The following is a 21,759-nucleotide window of genomic DNA, read 5'->3' as shown; positions in this document are numbered from 1 at the left end:
GAAAATCCTAAAACTGTTTTTGGCTATTTCCTTTGAAATACTTACGCTGATCAGCAACCTTCTTACACTAAAAAGGCCCCCAAATCCTTAGCTATCTACCTCACCATGACACAGAACACAAAATATAAAGGAAGAGCCCTTTACCCTATTAAAGGTTAAAACTGAAAGTTACTTAAATGAAACAAAAATTAAGAGGTCACGGCAGCCTTACCTGAGACTGATAGTGTGGCACATGCTGAACGAGAGGCTGATTTGGAAACTGCTGAGGACTATAGGCAACATATTGTGTGGAATAAGCTGGTGGGGTGGCCACAATCGGTGGGCCCGCCGCAGACGCTGGGTGCATCATAGTGCTCTGATGATGCTGGTCCTGCCGCTGCTGGGGCATATTTGGTACTGAAAAAAAGATGACTGAGTATTAGAAAATACCCTCTCCTCAGAATCAGACACATGCACATAGTATCGGACACATGCTCTTACACGTGTCTCATGTAACCTCAAACACCAATGCCCAACCCTCAGCACAACTGACTCATCCTTCAAGAGTCAGCCTGAAAGCAACCTCCACAGAGACTCTCTCCAATGACCCCCAATCTGACTGAGTCCCTGCACATCGACACTTACAGCACTATGAAAAGTTTCCTACATACTACTTTCTGAGATAATCCCTGTCTGACACACCAAATTATGCCACTTGCTACAGAAGGCTATTAGAGTTATTTAAAGAAAAACAATAGTACAAGAAAAGAGCCAAAAAGCCAAAACCCAACACTAAGCTTTCCTCTTTTCCCATCACTGAATTCTTCTACAATTTCTTGCACATTCTCAAAACACAACAACACATACTACCATGCAGCAGGTTTCTAATAGTTGTTTTTAAAAATTACTGTTAAGGGGCGCATGGGTGGCTCAGTGAGTTAAACCTCTGCCTTCGGCTCAGGTCATGATCTCGGGGTCCTGGGATCGAGCCCCACATCGGGCTCTCTGCTCGGCGGGGAGCCTGCTTCCTCCTCTCTCTCTCTCCCTGCCTCTCTGCCTACTTGTGATCTCTGTCAAATAAATAAATAAAATCTTTAAAAAAAATAAAAATAAAAATATAAAAATTACTGTTAAGTCTTTTATTACTTTTAAGATTTTATTTATTTGACAGAGAGAGAGGGAGCGAGTGAGCTCATGAGCAGGGAGAAGGGGCAGAGGGACAGGGAGAAGCAGACTCCCTGCTGAGCAGAGCGCCCCAGATGGGGCTCTCAATCCCAGGACCCGGAGACCATGACCTGAGTGGAGGCAGATGCCCAACTAGCTGAGCCACCCAGGCAGCCCTACTGTACGTCTTTTATTATTCCACACAGATTTTTGCCTTATGGTCCTCCCAGTGTTAAAATTCTAAAAATTAATTAAAAATTCAGCTAAAAAAAAAAAAAAGAATTCAGCTCAACTGGTGCGCCTGGCTGGCTCAGTTGGTAGAGGATATAATTCTTATTCTTGGGGTGTGAATTCAAGCCCCACACTGGGTGTTAAGAGATTACTTAAAAGAAATTCAGGGGCACCTGGGTGGCTCAGTCTGTTAAGCCTCTGCCTCTGACTCAGGTCATGATCCCAGGGTCCTGGGATGGAGCCCCACACCCGGCTCCCTGCTCACGGGGAGCCTGCTTCTCCCTATCCCTCCTGTTCATGCTATCTACCACTTTCTCTCCCTCTCAAATAAAATCTTTAAAAAAAAAACCTCAGCTGTCACATCCTCTGTAACATCTTTTCCAGTTCCCCCAAAACAACGAGCTGCATGCTCTGTGTACCTTCTCCTCACTCGTCTATTAGAGCCCTGCACTGACTGTCGTCTGTAATGGGTGGGTGGTATGATGTCAACAAAGCCACTTGAGCGGAGGAATCATGAACCACTGCTTACAACACGGCAGAAGGCACAAAGAATGTGTAACTTGGCATGTTCATAAAATCATCAGAACTAATTACACAAGTAATTACTAATTTAGAGATAGAATTTGTTTAAATATTTGAATTTTCTTGCTAAAAATTTAATGACTTGCTGAAATTTAAGAGAGCTAGTAATATAGAGTTTTATTTACTTAGAGAAGGAAATGTGGAAATAGAAGAAATGTGTATACAGTAGTATTTTTCTGAACTTGATCCTGAGAGTCCATATATTGAAAAAGCAATTCTTTTCAGTAAAGCTGCCCCAAACTCCTATAACATTTTTTTTTTTAAAGATTTTATTTATTTATTTGACAGTGAGAGATCACAAGCAGGCAGAGAGAGAGAGGAGGAAGCAGGCTCCCTGCCAAGCAGAGAGCCCGATGCGGGACTCAATCCCAGGACCCTGGGATCATGACCTGAGCCAAAGGCAGAGGCTTAAACCACTGAGCCACCCAGGCGCACCTCAAACTCCTATAACATTTTTAACAAATGAAAGTTTACGATTTCTTTTGATACTTGATTATAACCCTTTTTACTATTTGATACTTGATTATAACCCTCATATATTGAAATAATTAATTTAAGTCAAAAAGCCAGTCAAGTGTACCATCTTTTTTAAAATTAAAATTCTAGGAACTCCTGGGTGGCTCAGTCAGTTAAGCATCTGCCTTCAGCTCACATCATGATCCCAGAGTCCTGGGATTAAGCCCCACATCGGGCTCCCTGCTCAATGGGGATCCTGCTTCTCCCTCTCTCTCTGCAGCTTCCCCTGCTTGTGCACATGCAATCTCTATAAAATACATAAAGTCTAAAAAAAAATTAAAATTCTAGTTATACACACAGAAAATGCTTGAATATAATTTTTTAAAAAGATTTTATTTATTTATTTGACAGGCAGAGATCACAAGTAGGCAGAGAGGCAGGCAGAGAGAGAGGGAGGAAGCAGGCTTCCTGTTGAGCAGAGAAGCCCTATGCGGGGCTCGATCCCAGGACCCTGAGATCATGACCTGAGCTGAAGGCAGAGGCTTTAACCCACTGAGCCACCCAGGTGCCCCGCTTGAATATAATTTTAAAACATAAAAAAATTCTACAATACAACATAAAATCCTCCATCCCACTATTTACATACATTTTTTCCCACTAACAGCAACTGTGTGTGGCCTTCTACATTATCTCCTATGCATTAGCACATATGCCTATGTATTTATACAGACATATACTTGGGTTTATGGCATATTTTCTTCCTCAAATTGAATCTATATTAATAGTAAACTATAACTTAGATGGACAGTAGTTTAATGATTTCCATATGTCCAGTGGTTTTCAACTGAGAGCAATTTGTCTTTCAAGGGACATGTGGCAATATCTGAAAACATTTTGGTTGCCACAAATGGGAGAAGGGGAGTACTACTAGCATCAAATGGGTAAAGGCCCAGGTACTTAGGTGGCTCAGTCAGTTAAGCATCTGCCTTCCGCTCAGGCCATGATCCCAGGGTTCTGGGATCTGGTCCCACATGGAGTGGGGGTTTGGGTGGGGGGGTCCCTGCTTAGCGGGGAGCCTGCTTCTCCCTCTCCCTCTACCCCTCGCCCCTGCTCATGCTCTCTCTCTTCTCTCTCTCCCACTCGCTTTCTCCCTCAAATAAATAAAGTCTTAAAAAAAGAAGTTTTTAAAAATGGGTAAAGGCCAGGTATGCTAATAAACCAAAAATATCTGTCCCAAAATGTCAACAGAACCAAGGCTAAGAAATTCTGTTCTACATTAATAATAATAATAATAATGTCTACATTAATCAAGTTCTTGACTTTGGCATATTTTTAAAAACAACAAAGTTTTTCTCACAAATTGCAAAAGAAAACCATTACATTTGTACCAAGAAGACAAAGTGGTTTTGTGCAAAGGCTTTACTATCATGCAGGGATGATATGCCTTATACAATCCATGACTGTGTTTCAGAAGCAAATCCTTGACAAATGAAAGAGCATGATACAAAATTAACATAAAGACAGAAATAGTCTGCATATATAGTACTTCATAAATTTACTTCATAAGTAACTACTTAAACTGCAGTGGAAAACACACTGGTTTTATAACAATAAAAAAAGAAAATACCTAAGTATAAACTGAAAAAATACACACTATCTTCTAAGAGAAACTTTAAAAAAAACACTAAAGATACAAAAGCAGATTTAAAGGAGAAAGGCGTAATTGTTCTTGCATAAGAAGACTAAATAAAAAGACAGTAATTCGCCCCTAATTTATAAATTTAGTATCATTCCAATAAAAATGCCAACTGGAGAAGTGAATGTTAAAAACAATGAGTTTGTACTAAAAGAACAACAAAAACCATCACTGGTCAACCTTTAGAGGATAGTATAAAATCAACTCATTATTTTGGGAACTTTCTTGAAATGATAACATTTTAATTACACAAACTATACCTCACAGTAACCAGTTTTTCTTTTTCAAAGATTTTGTCAGAGAGAGAGAAGAAGAGAGCACAAGCAGGGGGAGCAGCAGGCAGAGGGAGAAGCAAGCTCCCTGCTGAGCAGGGAGTCTGATGCAGACTTGATTCCAGGACCCCGGGATCATGACCTGAGCCACCCAGGCGACCCTAAAAATTTTCTTTATAGAAATATTCCAACTAATAATTGAGTAAGGGATAATAGAGAATGTCACCATTTTGCAACCCCTTAATGAAATGATGGCTCTAGGGCTAGACAATGATTGTCAGTGGTTGCTAAACAGACAAGGGCTGGTAGGAAATGTTATTCTGAAGAGATAAAGCTATTCTATTATCACAAAAAGGTGACATCATATGACTTCTCATGACAGTATACATTTCACCTATGAAACATTCTAGATTAAATCTAAAGAACTACAACCTGATCTTATCAAGCCTCTCTAGACATTTATTCTCAGTCTGCGAGCGTTACAGAGAACAGACGGCCACTTTAAACACTACGAAAGAGATGCAATTCCTGAAATTCAAATTGTAAAAGAAAAAAATATATAGGACAAAGCAGCTAGATTTAGGTAAAATGTAAAGGGGGAAAAAACAAAAACTAAAGGGAAAACTTTAAGAGAGACTTATCATTAAGAGAGATACATCAATCAAAAAGGTGCATTTTGGATGACAGTAAGCTTTCAGTGAGTGGTAACCACTGATCACATATTTTATATATGTATAAAACAATAAGGTAAAAGCTTCAAACAAAGAGAGAATTACCAAATTACCAAATGTGACAGAGACAAATGCTGAACAAATGCTGTTAGAAAAATGGTGCCATGGACACCGGGGTGGCTCAGTTGGTTAAGTGGCTGCCTTCAAGCTCAGGTCATGATTCCAGGGTCCTGGGATCGAGTCCCACATTGGGCTCCTTGCTCAGAAAGGGAGCCTGCTTCTGCCTCTGCCTCTGCCTGCTTACACTCTTTCTGACAAATAAGTAAATTTAAAAAAAGAATAAAAAGAAAAAATGGTACCAACAGACTTGCCTAAAACAGGGTTGCCACAAACTGTCGCTCTGGGAAAAAAGCAGTACCTGTAGAGTGTAACTGAAGAAGTACGCCTGGACCTAACACTGTAAGACAAGGCTCCACCCTAAGAACAGGAGCAATGCAAGGGTCATGTCACTTAGAAGACTTAGCCAGTGCAATAAAGCAAGAAAAATATACAGTGACTGGCCTATAATTATGTACACAGAAAATTCTAAGTCTAAAAGAAGCTACTAAAAACAATAAATGTATTTAATGAAGTGGCAAGACACAAAGTCAGTATTAAGAAATCAAGTGTATCTCTATATACTTGGTAAACAATGTTAAAAAATTTTAAAACATTTAAAGAGCAGCTTAAAAATATAAAATACCAACAACTTCTCACTCTGAAAACTGTTACTTAAAGATTTCTAAATGAACTAGATACTAAGGAAATTAATACTGCATAGAAATGTTAAATTTTATTGTTAACAATTAGACAACAAATGTTTTTAAAATATATTATACACATTATATCAAAATGTAAATAAGCCCACCTCTAAGATGGGCTCCTCTGATCCCGCCTCCTGGTATTCACACTCTTGTGAAGTCCCCTCCCATTGTACCAGGTCTGCTTCGTGTGATCTATAGCATACCACATTGCCAAGGCTAGATTGTAAAACACACTCCAGTTTCCATTTACATCAATTTCTCTTTCTGAATACTCATTTTGGGAGAAGCCAGCTGCCATGTTATGACCAGCTTTATCCTGTCAATATCTCTGAATCTGGAAGCAGATCCTGCAGCCCCATTTAACCCTTCAGACCCCATAGTTCTTTTTCTTTCTTTTTTTTTTTTAAGATTTTATTTTATTTGGCAGGCAGAGATCACAAGTAGGCAGAAAGGCAAGCAGGCTCCCTGCTGAGCAGAGAGCCTGATGCAGGCCTGGATCTCAGGACCTTGGGATCATGACCTGAGCCGAAAGCAGAGGCTTAACCCACTGAGCCACTCAGGTGCCCCTTCAGACCCTATAGTTTTAACCAATATCCTGACTGCAACTTCATAAGACACTGAGACAGAACCACCCAGTTAGGCTACACCTGATTTTCTAACCCTGAGAAACTGTGTGAAATAATTTATGTTTGTTGTTTTAGGCAGCTAAGCTCTGTGGTAATTTGTTAAAAGATAGGTAATACAGGGGCACCTGGGTGGCTTGTCAGTTAAGTGTCTCTTGGTTGCAGCTCAGGTCATGGTCTCAGGGTCATCAGACTGAGCTCTGCAGGAGGCTCCACACTCAGCAGGGAGTCAGCTTGAGATTCTCTTCTTCTCCCCTTTCTCTCTAATAAATAAATAAATTCTTTTTTTTTTTTTTTCCAAAAAAGGGATAATACAGTCACTATTTTTACAAGGTTTTCAATGGAAAAGAAAAAGAAGCAAGCAAAAAGTCACTGTAAAAATCTTGCAATGTTAACTTGAATTAGATGTATCAGTATGAATTTCCCAATTTTGTCCACTGAAAAGGCCAAGACACAATAACTCAAAGACCAGAAAATGGTTTATAAATACTTTTTCTGCAAAAATAATTAGGATTCCTTGAAGGAATATGGATCCAGGTCGGGGTTGAGACACAGATTAGCCTGACATATCTTATTTACAGCAGAAACTAAGGAAGCTATCAAAGACAAATGAATAGGGGAGTCTGGGTGGCTCAGTCAATTAAGTGTCTGCCTTTGGCTCAGGTCATGATCTCAGGGTCCTGAGATTGAGCTCCATGTCAGGAATCCCTGCTCAGCAGGAGTCTGCTTCTCCCTCTGCATCTCTTCCCTGCTCTTCTGTGCTTTCTCTCAAATAAACAAATTAAATCTTAAAAAACAACAACAAAGACAAAGGAATAGTACTAAAAGGACACAGGAGCCAACTTGAAGGGAGTGGCATTGATGAGATGGGGCAGGGGTGCCTGGATGGCTCAGTGGGTTAAGCCTCTGCCTTCGGCTCAGGTCATGATCCCAGGGTCCTGAGATCCAGCCCCACATCACATCGGGCTCTCTGCTCAGCAGGGAGCTGCTTCCCTTCTTCTCTCTCTGCCTGCCTCTCTGCCTACTTGTGATCTCTGTCTATCAAATAAATAAATAAAATCTTTAAAAAAAAAAAAAGATGGGGCAATAGGGGCAGCAAAAACTTGAAACATACGAATATACAAAAGTATATGAAAATCCATGCATTCCTAATATTTTTAAAAATAATAAAAGAAAGGGGGGACAGTCACATCTTTCAAAACAAAGCAATTTCATTAGACACTACTGAAAAGTGTCAAGGGCAAAAACTCCTCATTGAAAATTGGCACTTAAGGCAATTTTAAGCCCTTAAATTTAAGCATCTATTCTTACTTTCCTGTACCAACTATTTGAGGATAACTATATCCAACCCTAGTTGAAAAGAACAGCCCCTTACAGGATGATTCTAGCTAATACATAGAAAAGAAATGCTAGGAGTTCAGAAATTACTGTTTCCAAACTCCTAACCAATGATTTTCAAAATATGATCACGGACCTTCAGTATCACTAGGGAGCTGGTTTTATAAGCTGTACCAGAAATTTAAATTCTCAGGCTATACCCCAAATCTACTAAATTGGAAATTCTGGGGCTGGGGCCAAGAAATCTGTGTTTTTAACAAATTCATCAAGTGATTCTGATACACACTAAAATTTGAGAACCAGAGCCCTAACAAATTTCAAAAAACTTTACATCTGGGGAGGGGAGGACTGGGCTATCACCGCCTAAGCCCTTAATTTTACCAATTATCAAAGTAGGACCAGATAATGAGCATCTCCTGAACGATCCAACATCTGTTAAAGATTCTTTACCATCTTCTGTTAAATATCTCACAATCATCTGTTAAATATTCTTACCTCTCTGCCACAAGAAAATTAAATTAAACTTAATATAATTGGTGACATCACAAGAAGTGAAGAGACCATCTAGAATACAGGACATTCCTATGTAACAACTGGTTTCTGTCTCAAAACAATGGCAGGGAAAAAACAGCAGAGGAATTAGACATGTAATAAACATACTGTATGGATCTTATTACTTTGATCCATATTCAAAACAAACCAGCTGTAAAAAAAATACCAAGATAATGTGATTGTGGTGATTACTAGATAAAAAGGAATTGCAATTTTTTTTTAAAGATTTTATGTATTTATTAGAGAGAAAGAGAGCACAAGTAGGCAGAGCAGCAGGTAGAGGGAGAAGTACACTCTCTGATGAGCAGGCAGCCCAATGCAGGACTTGATCCCAGGACCCTGGGATCATGACCTGAGCCAAAGGGAGACACCTAACAGACTGAGCCACCCAGGCACTCTGGAATTACTATTTTTATAAAGTGTGGTAATTAGCACTCTGGCTAAGAAAAATGTCCATATTCAAAAGGATAAACACTAAGTATATAGAAATAAAATGGCATGATGTCTGGGATTTACTTTAAATACTGCAGCAAAGAAACAAAGCACCCCTCAAATAAAGGTGACAAAATCTTGATAATCACCAAATCTGAACTATGGACAAAGCAATTATGTTGTCACTTTCCACCTTCATAGCACAGACTATGTTTACAGCTGCTGTTTGAGGTGTGCCTGTTCCACCTTCCTAGAAATGGCTCTACAACACTGGCTGAGGGGCTCTCAGGGCGTGTAACTTCTCTCTTTGGGAAATGATACTGCTGCCTGAATTAAAGTGCCGCCCTCACATCAGAGCCTACAATAGTGTTTGCTTTCATTGTAATCATCTTTTTTGTTTTAACATAAAAACACACCATTGTACTGTCTTAAGTAATCGTTAAAATATCCCATAACCAGGGGTGCCTGGGTGGCTCAGTGGGTTAAACCGCTGCCTTCGGCTCAGGTCATGATCTCAGGTCATGATCTCAGGGTCCTGGGATCGAGTCCCGCATCGGGCTCTCTGCTCAGCAGGGAGCCTGCTTCCTCCTCTCTCTCTGCCTGCCTCTCTGTCTACTTGTGATCTCTGTCAAATAAATAAATAAAATCTTTAAAAAAAAAATATCCCATAAACAGGTAGTAATATACGAAAACCTTAATATTGTTTTTATTTAAATTAACATATCTTATTGGTTTCAGAGACAGAGGTCAGTGATTCATCAGTCTTATACAATACCCAGTGCCCTCCTTAATGTCCACCACCCAGTTGATCCATGCCCCCTACCCCCCTCCCCTCCAGCAGCCCCGTTTGTTTCCTATGATTAAGAGTCTCTTATGGTTTGTTTACCTCTCTGATTTCATCTTATTTTTTCCCTCTCTTCCCCTATGATCTTCTATTTTGTTAATTAAATTCTACATACAAGCGAGATATGATATTTGTTGTTCTCTGACTTCTCTCATTTAGCACAAAACCCTCTAGTTCCATCCACATACTTGCAAATGGCAAGATATTTCATTTTTCTTTTTTTAAAGATTTCATTTATGTATTTGAGAGAGAGAGACACAGCGAGAGAAAGAACACATTAGGGGGAATGGGAGAGGGAAAGCAGGCTTCCCACAGAGCAGGGAGCCCAATGCAGGCTCAATCCCAGGACCCCGGAATCATGACCTGAGTCAAAGGCAGACACTTAATGACTGAACCACCTACGCTTTTAAAAATTATTTATTTATTTATTTGAGAGAGGGAGAACACAAGCACGGGGAGAGGCAGAGAGAGAAGCAGACTCCCCGCTGAGCGGGGAGCCTGATGCAGGACTTGATTCCAGAACACCAGGACCATGACCCAAGCCAAATGCAGACACCTAACCGACTGACCCAACTAGGCGCCCTTTTATTTTTCTTTTGATGGCTGAGTAATACTCCACTGTATATATATACACATCACATCTTCTTTATCCATTCATCTGCTGATGGACATCTGGGCTCTTTCCGCAGTTTGGCTATTATGGACAGTGCTGCCATAAACACTGGGGGGCAGGTACCCCTTCAGATCACCATATTTGTATCTTTGCAGTAAAACATAGCAATGCGATTGCTGGGTCATAGAGCAGCTCTACTTTCAACTTTTTGAGGAACCTCCACACTGTTTTCCAGAGTGGCTCCACCAGCCTGCATTCCCACCAACAGTTTGAGAGGAAGACATACCTTAATATTAACCTCACTCAAAATGGCACTAGAAGAACCTTTCCTCCACCTGAACTTTTTTAGATCCACAGAATTAAGATTAATCCTAAAACTAGATAACTTTAAATTATCTAAGCTACAGCTCTTTCGGCATGTTCCAGTATTCCAAGGCAAAGAATACCATACTTGTTTAAAAAGAAAAAAGTAAGAATTTTAATCAACATCCAAAAATGATTACTTCAAATACTTAGGAAAGCTTATTAATTTAAGAAGTGGAAGTTTTAGGTTAGGAGAATATTGCTAGGCACTGAGTACTTATCAACTAGCTCTCAACTACCTGGATGGCAAAAAAGGACACCCTTTAACATTTGCCCACATTAAACAATCTCCTTTTAAGATCAGTATGTGTTTTTTTCCCACAAAGGCTATTTAACCACACGTCTAGAGTATTAGATTACAAAGCATTCTCATTTTATTATTTTTTAAAGATTTATTTATTTGAGGGTGGGGAAGGGCAGAGGGAGAGGGAGAGAGAATCCCAAGCATACTCTACAGGGAGCCCAACGCAGGGCTCAATCTCACAACCCTGAGATCACAACCCAAGCCAAAACCAAGAGTTGGATGCTTAACCGACAGTGACACCCAGGCTCCTCACAACATTCTCATTTTCAAGATGAGGAAATATCCCTCTACTATGAAGATTTTGACGGTTTCTGAAATGAGCTGCCCTCAGCTCAAAAAGAAATTCCAGATTGGGGAGGGGGAGTTGTATGTTATTATGAAACAAAAGGTCAACAACCTGGTAAACTAATTTAGCAAACACTTTTCAAATTTAGTAAAGAAAACTTCAAAATTCAATTATTCTTTCTGAAAAGGATCTTAAACAATCACAACTGATGAACATTTTCTCCTCCCCTAGTCTTGTTTATTAAAATGCATCTGAGGGGCACACGGGTGGTACCATTTGTTGAGCATCCAACTCTTGGTTTTGGCTCAGGTTATGGTCTCAAGGTTGCGAGATTGGCTCTGCTCTCAGTGAGAAGTCTGCTTGAGGTTCTCTCTCCCTCTGACCCCTCCCCTTTCTCTCTCTCTCTCTAATAAATCAATCTTGGTGGGGGGAGTGCATTAAATACCTTACCTAGTATTGGGTATCACAACTTAATGCACAGGCTGACCAAAAATGAAAGCTCAACGACAAATATTCATTCATTATAAATCAGTTCCCGAATTCATGCAGCATGCTGACTACAAGCAAACACAGGCAGGATTATTCTCACCTTTACCTGCTCTATATGTCTTGGCTTGATTCACTGGCATGGGCGTCATAGGTATAGGGTATAAAGGCTTGAGGAAATTAAAAAAAAAAAAAAGATTAAACTTTTCAGATAGTAAGAATATATTTTACTATTTTCTCTTAGTTGTATATTGCTAGAAAGCTAGCTCTGAGGTTTCCTCATTCTCCAGGAGTTATTAAAAAAATAAAATAAAAAATAAAAAAATAAAAAAAAATAAAATCACCCCATACCTAAAAGGACAAACCCCAAACTACAGTAAACCTGAACTGTCTTTCTTTCTCACCAGAAAACATTCTCAGATTTAGGTTTTTATACTAACAACACACCATGCTATTGCATGCCTCCCCCTTTCAAGTACTTTTGTTTTGCCACTACTGCCTTAAGTCACCACACACTGACAGAGTGCTTGGTGTGAATACAAATAACTAAGGAGGGAAAACGAACATCAAAATCTAGGACTTACTTGCACGCCTGGGCTCACTGGGACTGGATACATCATATTTGGTGCAAAACAAACAGGCTGCGTGTAAACTGGAGCTGGCTGTTGGTGGCCCACCATGGATGGGCTGGGCTGTGCTTGAGGACGAGGTGAAGTTGGGGTTGTAGAAGGCTTTGGCTACAAAAATAAAAATCAACCATCTTAAGGTGAAAGGCTAACTGTTATTTCAATCTGAAAACTGATCTTTCCCATCTTTCTAAGCTCTATTTGCTTTTAGTGCCTTTTAATGAAAAAAAGTTTTAGAAAATAAATTTCCACGTTTCAAAAGGAAAAGCACTTGGGAGAAAGTTAAATTTGCCAATTAATTTATTATAATAATCTGCCAACTTGTCAATAATACTTTAAAAACAGTTGTGATTTTTAATGAACTAAAGTATTTTAAAAATTTACTAAGTGTATTATAAATTCAGTAGAATAAAAATAGTTTATCTATAAACCTGAGAGCCTAGCTTGTCAGCCAGTCATAGTCAAAGATTTACCCCAGATCACATTTAACTGATAACAAAACAAAACAAAAATCTTTTCAGTGACTCAAAAATATTCATAAATGACCATATAAGAAAAAGGAACTTAAACGACAAGTTGTTTCAACATCCTGTGAGTTTAGATGGCAGGTATGTGGAAAATACTATTACCAATAATAAATTAATTTTTTTAGAGACAATGATTACTTCAAAGAGAGAAATAAACTTACCTGAGAAAAGGAACGAGGGTTGAACTCTTTTGCATTAGGATTCAAAGTTGATTTTCTCACTTGCCTACACCAGGGGAAAATTAAAAGGGGCCAATAAAATTTGCATGGAACTTGTGTTTCTCTCAAGTCTTCTACACTTTTTTTAAAAAGTGCTAAACATACATTAAGCAATTCTTACTAGATCATGAATTCTCTTACATTAAAATGCATACATGTATTTCCCACACCTTAATCAGATTAAGACATGCCCCCAAAAAGGCAATTTTTTAAAAAAGTGGGGGCACCTGGGTGGCTCAGTTATTTAAGCATCCGATTCTTGATTTTGGCTCAGGTCATGATCTCAGGGTCCTGGGATCAAGCCCCACCTCGAGGTCTGCATTCAGTGGGAGTCTGCTTGAGGATTCTTTCTCGCCCTCTCCCCATCCCCGAACCATGCATACGCATGTGTACAGCAAATAAATAAATAAATCCTAAAAAAGTGTTAATATATCTTCTCTCAAAGGCAATCAACAAATCAACTGAGAAGATAAAATATCGCTAAAGGCAATCCCTAATATACCAATTCTCTAGAATGCAGTATTTTCTTTCCTTCTCTCTCTTTTTTTTAAGATTTTACTTTTAAGTACTCTCTACACCCAACATGGGGTGGAACCCACACACTGAGATCAAGGTGCATGCTCTGCAGACTGAACCAGCTGGGTGCCCCCTAGCATGCAGTATTTTCTAATGCAACCAAGTGTTTTCCTACATACCACCCACATACCACTATTGGGAAATAAAAATTTTGCCTCATATTAAGAATAAGCACTCTCTGACAGATCAACAGGCTGCATTCCAAAAGTTCGGCTGTAAATGGATTGTATGGAACCCAGAATAGATAAATTAACAGTGGTTAGGCTGAAGCTAGCCCACAAAGATCTGTACAGTTGATGACATATCAAATGTGGAGGATTAAGTTTATCTTAAGAAATCTAACAATTAATAAAACGTTTTCTGATGGAAAACATTCTGAATTCCAAGGAGGAGCACCAGACACTTCTTTCTCTTCCTGGCAGCAGCAGTTCTGGGTTCTAGCAGCAGGGCTAGGAGGGCGTACTGACCAGCATTCAGGGGATATACTTCCCAAAACTCCCTGTACATTTACAAAAAAAAGTTCTTAATTTAGTCTAGATTTTGGCCATGGGGAACAAAACTGGGGAAGGAAGGAAACAGAGTACAAAGACTTAATTTACTTAAGAAGTCATCTGTTTACAGTTGTTTGTAACCTGGGGGGTACTCAGAAAGCAGTCCAAAAGTCCAGATAGATTCCGGAGCTGAAAGCCCCTGTACACTCTAAGAAAAAGTAAGTAACAGGATGTGCTCAATTCAAAGTTTACTCACTCGGCTGCATCTTTCTTCTCCTCTTTATCATCCTTCTCTTGTTTACATCCTGGACTGGAAGTCTGAACCCCTTGGGATGTGACCTCAGGTCCCCTCTTGTGCTCCGTGTTACTGAGGATTGAAGGGGAAATGCTGGGACTGTTCGGTTTGCTGCTGCTACTGGTGCAATTGCTGCTGCTATTTTCAATGAAAGAATCCTTAGCATTTGGTTCAATTTTGTCTTTGATCAAATCTCTTGATTTTTCTCCCTCTCTATTTTTGTTTAGCAGTTGCTCCATAGATTCAGAAGTAGAACTTGGCTGTAACTGAATAAAGAAAACAATTATATTTAAATATTTTAAATAACTCCATAATCAATTTTCTCCATGAGCATAAGCAAACTAATACTATTTATAAGCATGATATACCAAATAAGGCTTTTTACATTTTAAGAGTAATGTACTTACTATAAAGCAATAATAACAGAACATATATACAAGACACCCATAGTCATCTAGGCACTCAAATATCCTAACCTCAAAAGTTAAATATCTACTAACTGCCTACCATGTGTCAGAAATTGTACCCTCTGGGTATGGAAAATACGAAATAGTTCCTATCCTCACCCTTACCACCTGGGTGAGATCAGATACCTAACAAAAATGTGGTAAATGAAATGGGATCCTAAAGGAAAAGCAATTTATAGAAAAAGGTTTCTCAGTAGAAGTGCCATGTAGTCTAAGGCATAAAAGTTTGGGGTGAGAGTAGCCTGGAAAATGGAATTATCTAAGCTAAAGAAACAACATGCTTAAAAACCCAAGGGAAAGGGAGAAACAGAAAAACACTAGTGGACCTGGGCCTGGACTGCAGAAGTGGTGGGTTGGCAAGTCCGAAGCAAGTGGATTCAGAGGGATAGAAGGTTGGTCAATTAGATCTTCTAACCTTATTGAAGAAGGAAAGTGCAAAACACAAGTACCAAGACGAGTAGAAGGCTAAGATGTTAGTGAAGTAGGTGCTGGGGTTTTTAAGTTTACAGGCTAGAGGAAATCGATGCTACTACTGTCTGAAGATGATTGATTTAAGATGCCATACTCTGGGGGCACCTGGGTGGCTCAGTGGGTTAAAGCCTCTGCCTTCAGCTCAGGTCATGATCCCAGGGTCCTCAGATCAAGCCCCACATCAGGCTCTGCTCAGCAGGGAGCCTGCTTCCCTTCCTCTCTCTCTGCCTGCCTCTCTGCCTACTTGTGATCTCTGTCAAATGAATAAATAAAATCCTTTAAAAAAAAAAAAAAAAAAAAAAAGACTGGGGCGCCTGGGTGGCTCAGTGTTGGTTAAAGCCTTTGCCTTCGGCTCGGGTCATGATCCCAGGGTCCTGGGATCGGGTCCCGCATCGGGCTCTCTGCTTGGCGGAGAGCCTGCTTTCTCCTCTCTCTCTGCCTGCCTCTCTGCCTCCTTGTGATTTCTGTCTGTCAAATAATAAATAAATAAATCTTAAAAAAAAAAAAAAGAATGTGTATTAAAAAAAAAAATGCCATACTCTCTAGAAACGTAAGAGAAGCAGCTGAAGGAAATGACAAGAAAAAGAGAAGGAGAAAGACACCAAGGAGAAGCAGCCGAAGTGGCAATGTGAATAGAGCAGCAGCCCCAGGCATCAAGAAGGGACTGCATGGGCTGGACAGAAAAAAAGTGTCTCTCCCCAGCCTCAGGATGGGCAAACAAATGTCAAGGTCTCACTGCTCAGGCCCTTGGCAGGCTGGGATCTTGGGAGCATCTCCAGCTTCACCACATCACCAAGACAGTCACAGAATCCACAATCAGTTCATGCCGAAAGGTGATGATAGGATCATTTATTTGAACCCAGTGGCAACTCAAGTTACAACAGGCATTTAATGTTTAAGCCAGCATTTGTTCAGGTAATTTTTAGTAGCAGCTACCTACATTAACAGACCAACTGCATACTGCAGAGATCTCTTGAGTATTTACAGAAGTCTTTGAGTGAGACAAAAATGAGACTTTTTTAATGTTACTCATATAATGGAAAACATACCTAAAGTACTCACTATGGTGTGGACACTGTTCTAAATGATTTAACTCATTCATTTAATTGCTACAACAGACCTATGTGATGTAGACGCTTACCACCACCTCGTAAATGGATAAACTAAGGCACAATTCATGCTTTTCAGCATTCAGCTGTATTTCCAACTGCAGTACACTAAAGAAGCCTAAGTGAAAACTGAGATTTTTTTCTTCCCCTGAAACTAAACCACTTTTTTCCAATAAAACATAATACATAAATGTATTGGTTTCAGGCATACACCACAATCATTCAATATACATATATGCTGCAAAATAATCAATGTCTAGTTAACAGCCATAACTGCAGTTAAAATTTTTCTTTTGACAACTTTTAAGATCAATTCTTTTAGGAAGTTTCAAATATTACAGTACAGTATGACTGACTAGAGTCACCATTCTGAACATTACACCCCGATGACTTATTTTATAAACAGAAGTTTTTATCTTTTGACCCCATTCACACATTTCACTGTCCCCTGCCTGTGATAACCAATCTGTACCTGAAGGGCCTTTTTTTTTTTAAAGATCTCACACAGGGGCGCCTGGGTGGCTCAGTGGGTTAAAGCCTCTGCCTTCGGCTCAGGTCATGATCTCAGGGTCCTGGGATCGAGTCCCGTATCGGGCTCTCTGCTCAGCGGGGAGCCTGCTTCCTCCTCTCTCTCTCTGCCTGCCTCTCTGCCTACTTGTGATCCCTCTCTCTGTCAAATAAATAAATAAAATCTTTAAAAAAATAAAATAAAATAAAATAAAGATCTCACACATAAGCGAGATTTTTTTTTTTACATAAGCGAGATTATGCAATTATTTGTCTTTGATTTATTTTACTTAGCATGGTGACCACAAAGTCCATCCATGTTGTCACAAATGACAGGATCTCCTTTTTATGCCTCAATATTCCTGTGTGTATCTATATTACATATACCTAAATATGTATATGTATTTGTATATACATATATATACACCCCATTTTCTTTATCCATTCACCCATCAATGGGCACCTAGGTTGCTTTCATGTCTTGGCTACTGTAAATAATGATACAATGACTGCAATGATGCAATGGGGATCCAGCTATATTTCTGAGTTGGTATTTTCATTCCCTTTGTATAAATACCCAGAAATGGAACTGCTAGATCATATGGTAGTTCTATTTTTAATTTCTTTATTTTTGAGGAACGTCTTAGCACCTACAGCAATTTATGTTTCTACCAAAATTGTACATCTTAGCCAACACTTGTTATTTTCTTAAATTTTTTTGGTAACAGCCATTCCAAAAATGCGGGTGATATCTCATTGTGGTTTTGATTTGCATTTCCCTGGTGATTAGTGGTAAGCACCTGTTCGTGGACTTATTGGCCATCTGTATGTCTTCTTGGGTAAGTGTTTATTTACATCCTCTGCCATTTTTAGATCAGTTTTTTGGGGAGGGGGTGTGCGCTACTCAGTTACAGGAGTTTTGTATGTTGGATATTAAATCCTTATCAGTTATGTGATTTGCAAATATTTCCACCATGCAGTAGGTTCCTTTTCATTTTGGTTTCCTTCACTGTGCATTATTTTAGCTCTTGTTACTTCTGCTTTTGATTTTAAATAAAAAAAATCACTGCCAATCATTGCCAACATCAAGGAGCTTACTGTCTAGGTTTCCTTCTAGGAGTTTCTGTTCAAGTCTTTAATCCATTTTGAGTTAATATTTATGTAGAGTGTAAGACAGTCCAGTTTTATTCTTTTTTAAATTTTACTTATTTGAGAGAGAAGGAGACAGACAGCACACATGTGAGCAGGGGAAGGAGCAGAGGGATAGAGAGAGAATCCCAAGCAGACTGCGTTGAGTGGGGAGCTGATGCAGGTCAATCTCCTGACCCTGAGATCATGACCTGAGCTGGAATCAAGAATCAGATGCTCAACCAACTGAGCCACCCAGATGCCCTAGTATTATTCTTTTAAATGTGGTTGTCCAGTTTTCCCAACACCATTTAATGATGATACTGGCCCTTCCTTATGCCTTTTTTTTTTTTTTTTTTTAAGATTTTCTTTATTTGAGAGAGAGAGAGCAGGGAATGGAGCAGAGAGAAGCAGACTCCCTGCGGAGTATGGAGCCCAACATGGGGCTCAATCCCAGGACCCCGCGATCATAACCTGAGTCGAAATCAACAGTCAGATGCTTAATCAACTGAGCCACCCAGGCACCTCTCCCCTTCCCAGTCTATATTCTTGGCTCCTTTGTCATAAATTAATTAACCATATGTGCATAGCTTTAGTTCTGACCTGTGTATTTGTTTTATGCCAAGAACATACTTTTATTACTGCAGCTTTATATATAGTTTGAAATCAGGGAGCATAATGCCTCCAGCTTTCCTCTTCTTTCTCAAGACTGCTTTCGCAGTCTGAAATGTACTACGGTAACACAATTTTTAGGATTATTGGTTCATTTTCTGTGAAAAATGCCATTGCAATTTTGACAGAGACTGCACTGAATCTCTAGGTTGCTTTGGGTAACATGGACATTTAATGGGAAAACTGAAATTCTTACGTGATTTAACAAACAAGACAACTGATTGCCAGTAAAACACTGGGGTATTTTTTTTTTTTTTTTTTTTGCTAATAAGAATTAATATTCACTGAATACATACTGGATGTGTCATGTACTAAATTAAACACTTCACATTAGTATCTCATTTAATTCTCATGAGAACAATGAAATTGGTTCTACAATAATTCCATTTCAGCTTGGTAGTGTTTCACATAGGGTATTTGTAAAGGGATGATTCAAATCAGACAGTCTACTTACCTCCAAACCCCATACTGTTAATCTGTACAGATCAAATTACTAGCAATTCTTACACAAATAAAGTTATCAGCATCGTGCACATAGCTATATTAGATCCTGCAGATGGCTGTCAAGTAAAACAAAAAGAAAAAAGAAAACCACAGAGTACTCTTACCTCTGTCTCAATGAAAGACTAGAGATTTCCGTGAATCACGATAGTTTGAGGCCACGTGTATACTATGAGGACGGCTCTGATAATTCACTCACTGAATAGCAGCAGTACAGCCTATGTGTTAGGTACTATCCAAAGCACTACTAGAAACTTAAACACACAAATGGCTGGGCCTATCTTTTACTAACCGTGTGATTCTTGGCAAATTATTTAATTTGTCTTTACCTCAGTTTCTTAATATACACACTGGAAATAATAATAGAGGCTGCTTCAAAGTGATGATAGGACAATAAAAGATTGATCACATAAGCACTTAAGACAGCACAGGATACATAGGTAATATTCAATGTGTAAACTACTAATGTTATTTTACCCTAATTGAAGTATAAAGTTCACTCTCAAACATTTTTTAATACCATCTCCTTGCTTTTCAGAACTCCTTTATGGACAAAAAAGTTACTTATACGAGACTTAATGTTACATTAAATTATTCAGGCTCCCAATAGTAATAGATTAGAATTCCTAAAGAGGTAGTGTTCTAATCCTACAACCACCTGGACTTTAAGAGTCAAGCATTAAAGAAGATTTATAGAAAACTGTGAACTGATAATATGAGAAACAAAATGTTTTCTACTAAATGAAGTTACAAGCTTATTAAAAATACACTATCACTAGGGGCACCTGGGTGGCTCAGTGGGTTAAAGCCTCTGCCTTCGGCTCAGGTCATAATCTCAGGGTCCTGGGATCGAGCCCCACATCGGGCTCTCTGCTTGGCAGGGAGTCTGCTCCCCATCCCACCCCCCACCTGCCTCTCTGCCTGCTTGTGATCTCGGTCTGTCAAGTAAATTTTTAAAAATCTTAAAAACAAACAAACAAAAAACCACTCTAACTCTATTGGTGCCTGGGTGGCTCAGGTGGTTAAGTGCCCGACTCTTGATTTTAGTTCAGATTATGGTTTCAGGGTTGTGAGATAGAGCCCTGTGTTGTGAGATGGAGCACTGTGCATAGAACCTACTTAAGACTCTCTCCCTCCCCCTCTCCCCTTTCCCTCCCCACCTTAAACAAAACAAAACAAAACAAAAACACTAATTCTGAGACAGTGTGTTGCTGACATAAGTAAAGACAGATGTATGGAAGAGAATTCAGAATCCAGTAATGGAGCTTCCATAAGAATGCAAAATTATTCAATTCAGTATCTTTTCTAAGATCTTGTTTGTTTTAAAGAGAGAGAGAAAGCAAGCACAAGCAGGGGGATGGGCAGAGAGAGAATCCCAAGCAGACTCCACACCCCCCAACATGGGGCTTGACTGATCCTATGACCCCTGAGATCATGACCCAAACTGAAACTAAGAACCTGACAACCAATCAACTCAGCCACCCAGGAGGCACCCCCAATTCAGTATCTTTTAAAAGAGAAGGTGTTGGGACAAGTAAGAGCAACAAGCACAAGAGTAAATTTGGAAGCCTACCTCACACTATATATAACAATTACTCAAAATGGATCACAGCCCTAAATTAGACTCTTAGAAAAAAATAAGAGTAAATCTTTATGACTATGGATTAAGCAATGGTTTCTGAGATATGACACCAAAAGCACAAGGAACAACAACAAAAAAGAGATAAAGTGGCTTTCAGTAAAATAAAAAATTTTTGGATAAGGGTCAACATCTAGAAAGTGAAAAGACAACGGACAGAACAGTAGAAAAAAATTGCAAACCATGTATCTCATGTGAGACTTGTACACAGAATAAAGAACTCAATAATAAGACAACTCAGATTTTTAAATGGGCAAAGAATCTGAATAGACATTTCTCTAAAAGAGATTTGTAAGTGGCCAAGGAACACATAAAAAGATGCTCAACATTGTTAGCCAATAGAGAAATGCAAATCAAAACCACAATGAGATACCACAAGGATGTCTACAATAAAAGAGACAATAACAAATGCTGGCAAGGATGTGGAGAAACAGAAATCCTTATATGCTGGTGATGGAAACCACAATACTCCAGTTGCTTTGGCAACAGTCTGGAAATTTTCCTCAAAAGGTTTAAGGCAGAGTTACCATAGGACCCAGAAATTCTACTCTTATGTATATACACCCAAAAGAAATGAATATATATGTCCACAACAAAAACTATACTAACATTCATAGCAGCATTATTCGTAACAGTCAACATATGGGAAAAACTCGAAGAGACATTAAATGATGGATAAATAAAATGTGGTCTATTCATACAATGGAGTATTATTAAAAAGCAATGAAGTACTGGGGTGCCTGGGTGGTGTAATTAGTTAGGAGACCAATTCTTGGTTTCAACTCAGGTCCTGATTTCAGGATTGTGGGATCAAGCCCTATGTTGGGTTTCCTGCTC

The 21,759-nt window shown here is 39.2% G+C and overlaps 1 protein-coding gene across 6 annotated transcripts in view; it reads right to left on the bottom strand.

Moving 5' to 3' along the window:
• Window positions 1-21,759, bottom strand: part of ATXN2 (ataxin 2) — a 114,258-nt gene that overhangs the window by 14,204 nt on the left and 78,295 nt on the right. For 4 of the 6 annotated variants that reach the window (XM_044244264.1, XM_044244269.1, XM_044244266.1 and 1 more), the window contains 5 exons: window positions 14,390-14,694; window positions 13,010-13,073; window positions 12,280-12,432; window positions 11,799-11,865; window positions 212-396 (listed from right to left, as the gene is read on the bottom strand). In XM_044244264.1, the coding sequence (XP_044100199.1) occupies window positions 212-396; window positions 11,799-11,865; window positions 12,280-12,432; window positions 13,010-13,073; window positions 14,390-14,694 (774 nt within the window). The remainder of the gene's footprint in view (window positions 1-211; window positions 397-11,798; window positions 11,866-12,279; window positions 12,433-13,009; window positions 13,074-14,389; window positions 14,695-21,759) is intronic. The other 2 variants (XM_044244265.1, XM_044244268.1) reach the window with 1 other exon arrangement.

This window comes from Neovison vison, chromosome 3 (assembly GCF_020171115.1).
Source record: "Neovison vison isolate M4711 chromosome 3, ASM_NN_V1, whole genome shotgun sequence".
NCBI lineage: Eukaryota > Metazoa > Chordata > Mammalia > Carnivora > Mustelidae > Neogale > Neogale vison.
Note: the sequence above shows the minus strand (reverse complement) of the source record. Positions and strands in the feature narration are given on the sequence as shown.